This window comes from Pinus tabuliformis, chromosome 8 (genome assembly GCF_031772625.1).
Source record: "Pinus tabuliformis cultivar Carrire ecotype Pingquan chromosome 8, CPIR1, whole genome shotgun sequence".
Taxonomy (NCBI): domain Eukaryota; kingdom Viridiplantae; phylum Streptophyta; class Pinopsida; order Pinales; family Pinaceae; genus Pinus; species Pinus tabuliformis.
The window spans coordinates 474,502,098-474,515,012 of record NC_142294.1 but is presented as its reverse complement, the minus strand read 5'-3'; the positions used below and the strand labels follow the sequence as shown (position 1 = coordinate 474,515,012).

The window sequence follows — 12,915 nt, the reverse complement described above, 5'->3', positions numbered from 1 at the left end:
GTGGTTTATATAGGCAAAATATCTACAATAAACAGATATCAGACAGATCTGATGAAATACCTGCTTCTAACCTAATCTGTACTGAAATAAATGCACAAAATATCTTATCTAAGCTGCGCTGGAGGCAGCAGCATTCAACGTGAGTAAATATGGTGTCCTTTGAGCTCTGCGCTGGCTCTTTTAGCCATAAGTGTGCTTTAAATTCATTCATCTGCGCCTGCAAGTGGTTGTGTTGTCTTAAGTGGCCAAAACTGTGAGTTGGTGAGCCTTTATGGCTCAGAGCTGCTTTATTGACTTTGCTGGGAGGCTCTTTAATGATTTCCTGCTCCGGGTTCAAAGTTTCCATTGAACACCTTCACTGATACACTTTGCCGCATCCTGATACACTTTGGCACTAAATCTGGGCCTTTTCTCACCGTTGATACTCTTTAAACTGCCCCATTGCCCCCTTCTACCTTTTAATGTACAATAACTGCTGCAAATGCTTCCGTGGCCATTGGAATGCTATCGGCGCTGGCCGATCAAAAATGGTACTAAAAATGATGAACAACTGCTAACTGGCAGAAGACTGGATGCTGGAGGCATGCCGAGGCCAAAATCCTGCAATTTGGAGCTATTTCGGGCCTGGAGCGATCAAATATGGACTAAAGAATGCCATGTTTCTTTTGGAGGCAGGGCGGGCACGGGCGCTGAACTGTTTAAAAGAAAATGGCCCTTTTCCCTTTTATAAGGCAAAAAAGCTTTAAACATGAAAATCCTTCAAAATTGGGGCGGGAGCGATTACTGTTCATAAGATTGAATGCTGGCCGTTGGATCCGGCGCGGGCCGATCCAATGGCTGGCGCTAAATCGTATCGGGGCAGACCATTGGTCCCAACACATAAAACCTTCGAAAAGCGATGAACCTGGCGGAAAGGGATTGGCTGTAAGCGGTTTTATCGGACTGCTTTTGGTACGGGCCCGGTTTGTGTCGGAAGCCGCCCGATACAATGAGAAATTGACACGCGCCACAGGCCCTACGTCACCCTCTGACACTTTTCGGGCGCTAAAGGACGGCAATCGGGGGTGGTCCGAAATCGCCGAGGACCGTCGGATGGGAGGGCCCGGATCCGACAGATGACGAGATTCGGAGATGGCAGAGCGATACGGCGGGGCCTGTCTAATAAACAATTGTTATTTCTGGAAAATTGCGCCGGGACAAAACTTTGGATAAATGAAATTGTGGGTTTTTTGAGGTTTTCGGGGATAAATGGTAAACGATATATCCATTTATAAGGTGCACTTAGGGTTATTAAATCAACCGGGTGTTGATTCAATTCCCAAAAATAAAGTATGAACAGATATTCCATGGGACTCCGACTTTCTCACACTTCCAAACTTTGGGATATATGGCTAGATTGCCGAAGGGGGAAAATATATATATTTCTGGGATTTTTTGCACAATAATGTTATAATAATAGGGAATGGGAGAACTTAGGGAGCTATATAGTAAGTTTAGAAGTTAATATGAATTTTGAGATGTGGGAGAGAAACAGAGAGCTAAGTTTAAGGAGTAAACTTAGATTTAGAAGCAGATGAGGGTGAGGAATGATTTTACACAAGAAATGTGGCTTCTTTTCAGAGAAGAAGGTCACAATTTGTCATGAATTTTTCAAAGGAGAAATGCAAGGAGGACTATTTAGGGAGATCCTAAAGTCCTCAAGGGGATGTTAGAAAGAGAATCTCTGGGGAAAATAGGGGAAGTTAGACATGCTTTCATATTTTATCATCAAACTGCTGCATGGATACCTCTGCCAGTGCTAATATGTGCCTTCTTGATCAAGGCCAAAACTGAATAGAATCAGGCTTCTGCAACTTCTGGCTACCTACCCAGCTTACTACCTAGCATTTTTTGTTACTTCAGGGAGGGTGCACTTAGACTTGCAAACCCTCAATTGCTCTTTTTCTTTTTCTTTTCTTTTCCTTTTGAGTTTCTATCTACAACTACCCTTGTCACTTCCAAGGCCCCAGATTAAGCAGTTGGGAACCTTTATTCTCTACCTAATCTACTAATTTGCCAAGATTAGACAGTTTGGACAGATGTTTATTCTCTATATTCTAAAACAGGAAATTGAAATCTAGGGAGACCAAGATTAAGCTGTTTGGACCTCCCTTAGCTGAAAACTCATCAAAAATGGAACACAGTAGTGGCATTTAGACTAGCACACTCTCATAGATACTTCTCTGGCCATCTGTTGCAAATATGGAGCATTGCAGCAAGCAAAGTATGACATATTTGGCATGTAAAAATGTCGATCATGAAAGATGATTAACCTGCTGTAGCAGGAGGCTAACAGCAGTTAACTGAGTTGACATGGAACTTGTCACTCAGTCAACTCAATTAATTTGAGTTGGGGAAGCTTGAGTTCAGTTCAATATGATTGATTACAAATTTGTAGCAATCTATTTCAATTAAATTGAGTTATAGTCAGTTAAACTAGTTCTAATTGTTGGAGGAACTAGTGGAAGGTCAAGTTGTGGAGTGTAGCTTTAGCTCACTCAATTATTAACTAGTTGACTAATCAATCAACCCAAAATAATTGTTGCATGCAAAGAAGTCAAGTTACCCATTTGAGATGGACATTCTAAGGCAATGTACTATCAGTTGTAGATTATTCTGAAGTGTACATGTGGTGCATGCAGTCAGAGGATGAGCCTAATAGGATTGCGCAATTCCAATTGAGGAATTTCCTAATTAATAGGTGCCTAATTCCTGAAGGAACAATGCAAGGAAATAAGAGCTTGGAGGTCTTGAAAATTGGCTAAGTGTTGAATAGAGTCAGCTAGTCAAGCAGAGGGATAGAGTATACACTTGCAGGTTGTGCTCAAGCTTGAGCAACATATGTATTTTGTCTCTATTCTTTGATTAATGCATATATCAAAAGGGATTTTGAACAGTTTCTTTCCCCTAGATAAATTTCTATGCATATGTAACAATTATTCTAGCATGTTTATGATTTGTGTTCTCGATTGTGAATTAAATTTCGCACAATAGTAGAGTAGATTTGAGTCTTGTGTTTTAGTAAATTTCTTGAGTAGTTTTAGATCTACAAAATAATTTCTACATAAAATAGCCTTAAATAATTTCCAAATTTCTTGAAAACCTCCTTAGACCACATACTCAAGGGAACCCTTGGTAGGTTGACCCAGATTGGAAAAACAAGGAGGTTGGTTGAGTGGGCACCAAAATCCAAATGACATTTTTTTAGGTTTAGGGGCTACAAACCCAACTTCCATCTCTTATGAAGAATCATGTCTACATTTGTTGCAATCTTGAGAGTCCAAGCTAGCCAACCCTTAACTCAAACAATTCCATTGTTAGAGATTTTAGGGTATTTCCCACATACTTTCTCATAAATAAACCTACAATAGTTGAATCCTCTCCATTATGTTAGGTAGTTTAATATTTTCCCCAGATTGTAAATTAACAACCTTTGATTAATGCTTAATGCATTTCCATCAATTCTTTGGTTTCCTTGGCTTGTTAGTCCCAAACCTTCTTGATCAAAATCTATAGAATCAAATGGGTAGTAATCACTCATAAGATCACTAGTTAGCATCACATTGTTGAAGTTGTAAGTCAGAAGATCCCTGCCATCGTCACTCTTGCCACAATATAAAGAGTGGAGCAAAGTTGACATCAATTCCAAAGGTACCAAATAAGTTGGATTGAATGTGTGGAGTAAATATTCTTGTCTCAAGGGTAGTTTTTCTAATGGTTCTACATGTTAGAGAACAAGCCGCCTAGGCCACCAAATGTTCCAAAATGTGCTTGGCTAATACCAATCTTGATTTGGATTATAACAAGATTGATCGGTTGAGTCTAACATCATATCACACAAACATACCAAGTTGCAAATTTAGTTGTTGGCCTGGTTCTAGCCATTTCTCCAAAGGTGGCTACTATCTTCTCTTCTTAAGTTTGGGACCCTATCTTCATGGATAATATTGAGGAGGAGTTGAGACTATAAGGATTATCCATTGAATTGGACCATATATACTGGCCCTCTAACGGATAATTTGTCATAAAAATAAGCTAAATCTTCCCCCATAATCCTTCTTCATGATTTCAAACCTATAACTCGAAAATCCCATATTGAAGACCCCCCTTAGGCTCGTGTAAACCATAGCCATCTAACACATTCCCTAGCAAGCCTAGCCAGTTATCCCATCTCAATCTACCATGCCCCCTTTCCAAAATAGTTCTATGATTATTGTTGCATGGTGATGGCCAACGCTTCATCTTGAAACTCTAGTCTTTCATTTGATACACAATGTACAATTAAAGTACTTTATGTCTAGGGTTTGTTTATCCCTATCATTTTCCTAGATGACAATCTTTTGCTACATTAGGTCAATGTTTACACCAAGCTCTTAACTAAAAGTGGCATGGTTGGTGCTTTCCACTTGAATCCATGCATAAGAGATCATATGCACCATCAAATACACTAGATAAAAGCTCTTCTTAGTGGCATTGGCTTCTTATTCTCACTAAGAAAAGTTGTTATGGGCACTACTCTCTTAGTTAAACATGAATTTGAAACTCCAAACCAATGTGCACTTCACAAATATTAAAGTCTACACTCCAACAATCTCTCCATACATCTAGTATCGACATATCTCTTAGAAGCTCTCTTTTGAGCCCATATTAATGGCAATTGGCCACATATCAATGTTGTCTTCTATGCTCTCAAATACTTATACTAGAGTTTCACCCATGGCACAATCTCTAGGTTTTCAGCTTGAACATACCACCACACATATTTGAGTCATAGTTGTGGTTTCTTATAAGTGTTTCATCTAACACCTATGGTAGCAAGCCTAGATTGCATAATGTTCTACCTTAGCATGTACACTAATTTATATTTTACAAGGTTCTTTCAACAACCACTCTATTTGTCAAATCTTGCAAGTGCAATTGGATTTTTAGGGTTTCATTCTGTAAGGAAACCAAGATTTGAAACTCATGGTAGTGAGGATGAGACACCAAAAAAATCTAACCATGTTAGGAGTGGTGTGGCCCAAACTAGATGTAATCTTTGGGTGATTTTAATGGCTTAGATGCCCATGGGTCATAGTTTTATACCATAAGCTAGTCCCACAAGTCATAGACACATTAACAGAGAAAAAAAGAAAAACCCACTCTACTAAGCAATCTTAGATATCAAAAGAAAACAATCATTTCAACTTCTTGATCCAAACTCCCCTAAAAAATTCTTTCCCCAAAAAATGCTCAAATGTACCAACAAGAAACTTTCCTATGAAGTGGAATTTATAAATAAGTGCTCATATAAAATACATATGTGCATACATAAAAGAAGACAACAAAAACCTTAACCCTTAAAAACTAACTACAACATTATTCTTCAACTCACAAGAAATATAATTCACCTTAACCCTTAAAAACTAACTACAACATTATTCTTCAACTCACCAGAAATATAATTCATTAGCATTTCTTTAAGGGTTGAGTTATTCTTAAATATCCATTAAAGTCCCCTCACTTAATTCTACATCAAAACAATTTAAATACACTATAAAAAGCTTTGAAAAATATGTATGAAGATCACATATTAAATGGATGTGGATAAAATTCTCCCATCAATTTGCTATACTTCTCTAAGAAAAAATGTTTAAAATTAATCTTAAGAAACTACAAATGGTTAAATATTTTATTGCTTGAATTCTAGGTAAGGGTCATGGAAGATTGTTTAATGATGCAAATATCATTAAATAAGAAGTTATTATGCTTTGATTGTATGATTCTAGAAGGTGATGGTGATGAATCCAAGGAAACCTGCCAAATGGATTTAAAATGTAATAGATCCCATGATAATTCATCACCTATCCATTCTCATTGTAACCCACACTATTACTATTTCTTACATACGTGATTCATAAACTTGAGAATGCAACAACTATGAGCTAAGTACCAGAGTTAGCAATATCCATAGTCCCTTTTTCTTGCTCTTTTATTCAATTGAACTCTATCCAGAAATGCATATGATGATATGTTGGAGTGGTGAACAAAGCATGTATAGTTAAAATAACGAGGTACATGCCCTTCATATATTGATTCAATGTTCAACTAACGATATAAAATGTACAATCATGTCGAGTAACAATGTAGTCAATAAGTGATGATGATCTAACTATGAAATTATGGGGAGATTTGGGGAAAAAGTCAATGCAAGTAATGTCGATAATATGTTGGAAGACCTTATTCCTAAAGGATTTGTAGAAACTCAAATTAGTTAAGCCCATATTGGTTTTTGAAAGGCCCTATTTCCAATCAAGTGGTGTGAGGCCGCCGCCACCTTTCTTCTCCATTTTTGGCATCTTTATGTATATTATAAGAGGATTTTTGTGTATAATTTGAGAGTTATGAAATAATAAAGGTCACCATGCATGCTAAGGAGCCAAGCATCTTACCTTACCATTTCAACAATCTTATAATAATATATAACAAGTGTAATATGCAATGTTGTTGCTTAGTACCTTCTTCTTATGCAAAAAATAGAGAACCCTTTGGGATGAATGTGATCATATAACTTAGTTATATTAAGTGCATAACTTAAGCACCACAACTTTGGTAGAGGGGGGATTAAATTGCTAATGATCTATTGGTACATGATTACATAGTTTTATGAAAAAAATGTCAACAACAATTAAATAATTAAATTATCAAAAAAAATATTATGATTAATAAAATATATTAATGAAAAAAGGTGAAAAAAACATTTTTATTAGAAAAAAAACATTATTATTAGAAATAATACAACAATTAATAGATAGGTTAATAAATATTTATTGTTAAAAATAAATATATTAACTAATGGAAGGAATATATTAATTATAGAAAAATCCATATATTTATTTTTTTCAAAAAAATATTAATTATGGAAAAATATATATTATGAAAAATTGATTTTAAACCACCTAAAAATAATCATCAATCATTAAAAATTAGAAATTCAATTTTCAAAATTTAATTTTCAATTTTTAAAAAATAAATTTAATATTTAATTTTACCAAAATTTTAATAAACATTAAAAATAATTTAATAGACAAATTAATTAAAGCCAATTTTTTTTTTTATACACATCAATTACAATATATAATATATACTGGAGCAAGTATAAAAATTGAATCTCTATCTAATTATAAAATTATTTATATAAAAAAATATAAAAATTGAATTTCTATCTAACTAAAATAACTTAAAACATTCGCGATATATATCCTACACTTCTATGCGGCCGATGGAAACATCCAGTCTCTTTTTTCCATGTCACCGCATACGATACCTGAATCCTCATAAAACCCTAAACCTCATCTCACCACTGACGAACCCTAACTTAAATAAAACCCTAAATCCTCACAACACTCTGCTCGCTTCTGGTCTTCGAAAACATTTTGTCCCCTGAGCCATATACGACGACATTCATCCAGACATCCAGTGCTCCATCCAGGTAGTTATTTCTCTGTTAGTGCTTTTAATTTCAGTAAGGGTACGCTTTAATCTGCGATTTCACTGTTGTAAAGATAATGTTTATTCATCGAATATGGAAACTTTTGATAATGAAGAAAGGTCCCCAAGTATCTACTCGTGTATCGATCCCAATTTTGCCGTTTCGTCCTCTTGCAATTAATGCAAATCCCCACATAAAAATCGCCAAATTCTGCACGGAAACAGCAACCCCATCCCCAGCTCCACCAGATGGGGCCATTGTCACAGATTTTTTCATCAACAAATGCGGTATGACAGAGGAAGATGTTTCAAATGTCCTTAAACATCACAAGGGCTTGCTGCATAAACCAAGCCGGGATTTGGAAGAAGGTTTGGAGTTGTTAAGTGAATGTGGTTTGACCACCCCTGCTCAGATTCGAAGGGTGGTTCTTTGCAATCCTGGGATTTTCTTATATAGATCCAAACATGACTTAAAGTCTAGGCTCAGCTATCTAAGGTCTATCATCAACAAAGAGGATATGCGCAAGCTTCTTCATACCGATTCAAGAATTCTTAGACATAGTGAGGATAAGCTTAAATCTGCGTTTTCGCTCTTGCAAAGATTGGGTGTCGAGGGCGACGCATTATCGAAGTTGGTGGCAAGGCAGCCCCGTTTGGTTATGTGTACAGAGGAAAAAGTTATGGAATCATTTAAAGTGGCTGAGGGTCTGGGGCTTGAGAGGGGATCACAGAAATTTGGGGTCGCTTTGCGTGCGATACTAGGAATGGCAAAAGAAAAGATAGATCGAAAACTGCAGTGTTTGAGCGGTCTAGGTTTCTCTGAAAAACAAATTTACGAATTCTCTAGTCGGACGCCGATGATTTTGGGACTTTCAGAGGAAAAACTGAAATGGAAGGTAGATTTTCTGGTCAAATCACTGGGGCTTCCATTGGATGATATTGTTAGATATTCCAATCTGTTGACATGTAACTTGGAGACGAGGATAATTCCTCGGTATCGAGTAATGGAGGCCTTGAAGTCCATGCAACTGTTAAAAACAGAGAGGATTTCCCCACATATTCTTAAATACACAGACAAACAGTTCTTGGAAAAGTATGTTAATGGGAATCCCGAATTCTCCTCCATCCTGCAGGATATTTACTATGGAGAGAAAGCTGTGTAACCTAATCATTGACAAGGAGACTTGCAGTGAGTGTGTTTTAGTCTGAAGGATTCAGCGAGAGTTATGAGCAGTGTCAATAATATTGAGATTTCATTCACTGCCTTTATTTTTAAAGTCTTTTGTGTATGCAAGCAGAGAATGTAACAGTTTATGGATTCCTTGGCATAAAAGAAGGGTGCTTGTAACAGGGGCCAGCTAACAGTTCTGAGAAGCAGATTTAGCGATTCAACAGCATTGCTTTTAACCGAAGGTGCTTGGCTCACCCTTCTTCGTTCCTCCATTGTTTTTTAATGCATAATTAAACTCGTTTCATCAGCATGAGAAAGAAAAATAACCAATATTGATTTGTAATTAACAGACATGATTATGTTGCAAACTTGTACTTTACAGAGTTCAGGGTGTCTCTGAGGACAAACTTGTATAGCAAACGCCTCGTCTTTGCAAATCATAAACATAGTTATCCTGTTATTTGAATGGATGTTATTAATGGTCTTAAATGAGTAGTTTAACTTTTATATAGTGGGGAATTTTCCTTTTCAATATATGCATTTTCGATGAAAAACAATATTTTTTACTTAACCTGGCAATCTGTCATTTTCTATGCATTTTATTTTAGTATTATATGATTTTATGGTAAAATATGAAGTCCTTAACAATTGAATTCGAACCCTATTCAAATGACATAATCATTTTAGAATTGTGTCCTTGGGGCCTTGCAAGCCTGCTACTTTGTGCCTTGCACGTACAAGTTCCCTTGAATGAACCATTGTATTTAGAGATGGATGACCTATTTTTATGTTTGAACCATTGTATTTAGAGATGGTTGACCTATTTTTATGTTTTAATAGAATTAGAGATGAATGAACTATTTTATTTTTTATAGAATTTTAAGTAATAGTTGACTAAATTAAACTTTGTTTATAGGTTTGTAATACTTTTCAAAAGCATGGTTTGGATGAGCTGTGGATCATAATCTGGAGTATAATTCTATTATGATTTGAGCTTTAGCCACAACACAATTTATCATGTTTGTGTTAGAAAATTGTCATTTACTAGTGAGACCTCAATATGGTAGCAAGAGTCATGATTCTTTAATGTCTTATTATTTAGAATGGAGAGCATTTGCATTGGGTGATCCTACAGTTTTAAGATATTTGGATTATATATAAAATTATTTTGTTTTATATTTTTAGTAGAAAAAGTCATTGAATCGCTTGAGTATTCTTATATTAATTTTTTTTTTGCCTTATTCTTAACCAAGTTATCTTGATCTTATGTTTTACCATTTTTTTTAACCATCTAGGCTTAACCCTAATGTTGAATGAAAAACTATCTATGCACTAGTGGATGCTCTCACCAAGTTTGTGCAAAATTGGGTCAAGCTTGAATGCCCTTTAGTTATTATGTTTGAATATCTATCAACTACTTGTGGATGAGTCAAAATCGGAAGTGACAAGTCAACGCATAAGTTACTAACCAATCACTGTCATGGGCTCCTTTGTGCTAGATATAAATTGCAAAAGCAAAAAAACACTTTCATTTTTAGTGAACCTTGCTTGTGTTGAACTCTTAATTGAAAATTTGACTTCATAAAAAACAAATAAAGACTCCTCAAATTTTGACTTTACAAAAAAGTAAATAACTATTGATCAAACTTTGAATTTGTCTATAATTAAATGTAAATATTTGCTAGATGTTAAACCTTTGAAAATAGTTCATTGAATAATTATAGCATAATCCCATATAACATGGATGTTGCATGAATATTGTCACATAGCATGGCTAATATTGATTGTATATCAAAATATAAGAGAAATAATGCAATTAATATTATATATCAATATATTAAAAAAATTAATATAATATTATATGTCAAGGATATATGTGTGTAAACAAACTAGATTCTAGATAATTATTCATTTAATAAATCCTTGAATAGCTTATGCATGGAAATAAATTTAATGGCATCTATTTTTAAAAAGTGTAATTACCATTATGTAAACAATTGGCAAGGTCAAAGCATTGATAGCTTGAGTGAATAAGGAGGGGGCCAAAATCTGAGCACTAATGCATCCAAGAAGCTATTTTTTTTGAGATCCTATTGTAGTCTAAATTAGCATAATTTAGTAAGATTTGAGGAACAACCATATCAACAATTTTTTTAGGATAGAAAAACCAATGATTTTCTATTTTTTTCCAAAATAGAAAATTCATAATTTCAAGGAGAAATTACATGCTGTAGATGCCCGAAGGCATATGCTATAACTGTGGCACTCGTCCACTGTCTAGAGACCAGTTGCAGAAAATAACCCAGAGGGTGTACAGTATTGGTGCAGAGACCATCAAGATAAATAAGAGTTTAGATAGTATCGGCTATATAGAGAAGATGTCCTAATTATAAGCAAATTTATTGACTATATACAATAATGTAGTCAATAAGTTCATGATCAAAAACTGAGCAAAATGACGCTGCTGCCTCACTGGATTGCCCCATCAATGTAGGGCCTGTGAAAATACTGGTATGTCCCTGCTGGGGAGAATTCAGTGATTATGCAGTTGCCTAGAGGACGATGCGCCGCTTCCTTCAATAGCCAGTCAACAGTTCCATTCTTCTCCCTGTAGATGTGGGAAACAGATATCTGATCAAAAAATGTTTTGAAAAAAACAATTTCTTCCAAGATATTCTTCAATGAGTATGCAGAACAGACAACATTGTTGTTAAACCAATCAATAACATTCTTTGAGTCGCCAAATATTTGCAAATTTCGACAGTTTTTGGTAATGGCAAAGTATAAAAGATGTTGAAGTGATATCAGCTCGGCATGGTTATTTGTTCCCAGTCCTAGACCCATGCTAATCTGAAAGTAACGAGATTCCGATAGGTGAAACAGAATGCCGCCCCCACAGCGCTGCTGTTGGGCGGCTCCATCAAAATAGGCCCACGAAAATTCCTTGTTTATATGCTCCTGTCGAATGATCCTAGGCTTGTCTTGTCTGTTTTCAATTGGCAGCTCCGCATAGGCCGCACAGATGATAGGATGGAGTAGATTCCAGTTGACTTGTCTGTCTTCAAAAATGATAGAATTCCTCTTGATCCATATGTGCCATGAGATAAGGAGTGGAAGGTTTCGGGGCCTTTCCGCCATCGAGGTGCTCCACCAGTGTTCCCAAGCTGCAATGATATCCTCCCCCTGCCAGTTCATATTCAAGTTTAAAGTTTGAATGACCTGTGACCAGATATTCCTGGTGGTGGGACAAGAGAGGAAGAGATGATGGGTCGATTCCTCATCCTGTAGGCACAGCACACAACGGGATGGTCCTGAGAATGCCCTTTTTTTAAGATAGGAAGCGGTAGGGATCTTGTTTGCCAAAATGTTCCACATCAGTAATCTAGTGCATGGAGGAGCTTTTAATTTCCATAGAGACACCCACCAGTCTTTGATGACCGCAGGTTTTCTATCTTCAATAATTTTGTCATAGCCCAATTTCGGTGTATATTGTCCAGATTTAGAAAGTGCCCATATAAGTTCATCTTCTGCCATCCTTAATTTGACATGTGACTTTGTAAGGCCCTGTATGTAGTTCTGCCAAGCTCCACTCCATTCAATTGGGATATTCAAGTGTTGTTCACTCAACCAGGGTTGTGAAAAAAGGTTGGAATTCTGTTGGTCTCCAATCTGTGCAAGATACTTTATGCCTCTGTTATTTAGTTGATGTACCAACCCCTTTGGTAACATATGTGAGTTTCCACAGCCTGGCCATGGGTCTATACCAATGCGAACCGATGCGCCATTTCCAATTTGCCAAAGCAAGCCTTCTTTTATAATGGACATAGAATTAAGTATGGCTCTCCATATTCCCGATATACCTTTTCTACTCCAGTTTGGTCTTCTGATCCAATCGGTGATGGTCAGTGGCCAGATATATTTATGATGAATAACCTTCGCCCAATGACTGTTTTGCTTTAAAAGGAGCCATCCTTGTTTGGCAGCCAAGGCTTGTGCAAATGCTGGGAGTAATTTAAGTCCCCATCCTCCCCATTTCTTTGGAGTAGCAATTTTGGTCCATTTGACCCAGGCAAAAGTCTTACCCTCCTTCGTTCCATTCCATAAGAACTTGCAGCAAATTTGTTGGATTTTGTGGAGGATACCTCTTGGTATCCAGGCCAGTGACATCCAGTACACCGGGGTGGCTTCGAGCACCGATTTAATCAGGATGAGTCTGCCCACTCTAGAAAGTAGCC

General features: G+C 36.4%; 2 protein-coding genes across 3 annotated transcripts; one reads left to right on the top strand and one right to left on the bottom strand.

The window, feature by feature from the left end:
* Positions 1 to 7,316: 7,316 nt before the first annotated feature.
* LOC149236120 (uncharacterized) lies at positions 7,317 to 9,333 on the top strand. 2 transcript variants are annotated; one of them, XM_089461514.1, is made up of 2 exons: positions 7,317 to 8,922; positions 9,063 to 9,333. In XM_089461514.1, exon 1 carries the CDS (start codon positions 7,587 to 7,589, stop codon positions 8,670 to 8,672), a length of 1,086 nt encoding a protein of 361 aa, XP_089317640.1. In that variant the 5' UTR covers positions 7,317 to 7,586; the 3' UTR covers positions 8,673 to 8,922; positions 9,063 to 9,333. The 2 variants fall into 2 exon arrangements, with proteins under 2 accessions (XP_089317640.1, XP_089317639.1); XM_089461513.1 differs by having other exon boundaries at positions 9,031 to 9,333.
* A 1,816-nt stretch (positions 9,334 to 11,149) lies between these two features.
* Positions 11,150 to 12,505, bottom strand: LOC149236119 (uncharacterized). The gene has a single exon (XM_089368774.1). It carries the CDS (start codon positions 12,503 to 12,505, stop codon positions 11,150 to 11,152), a length of 1,356 nt encoding a protein of 451 aa, XP_089224900.1.
* Between the last annotated feature and the right edge of the window lie 410 nt (positions 12,506 to 12,915).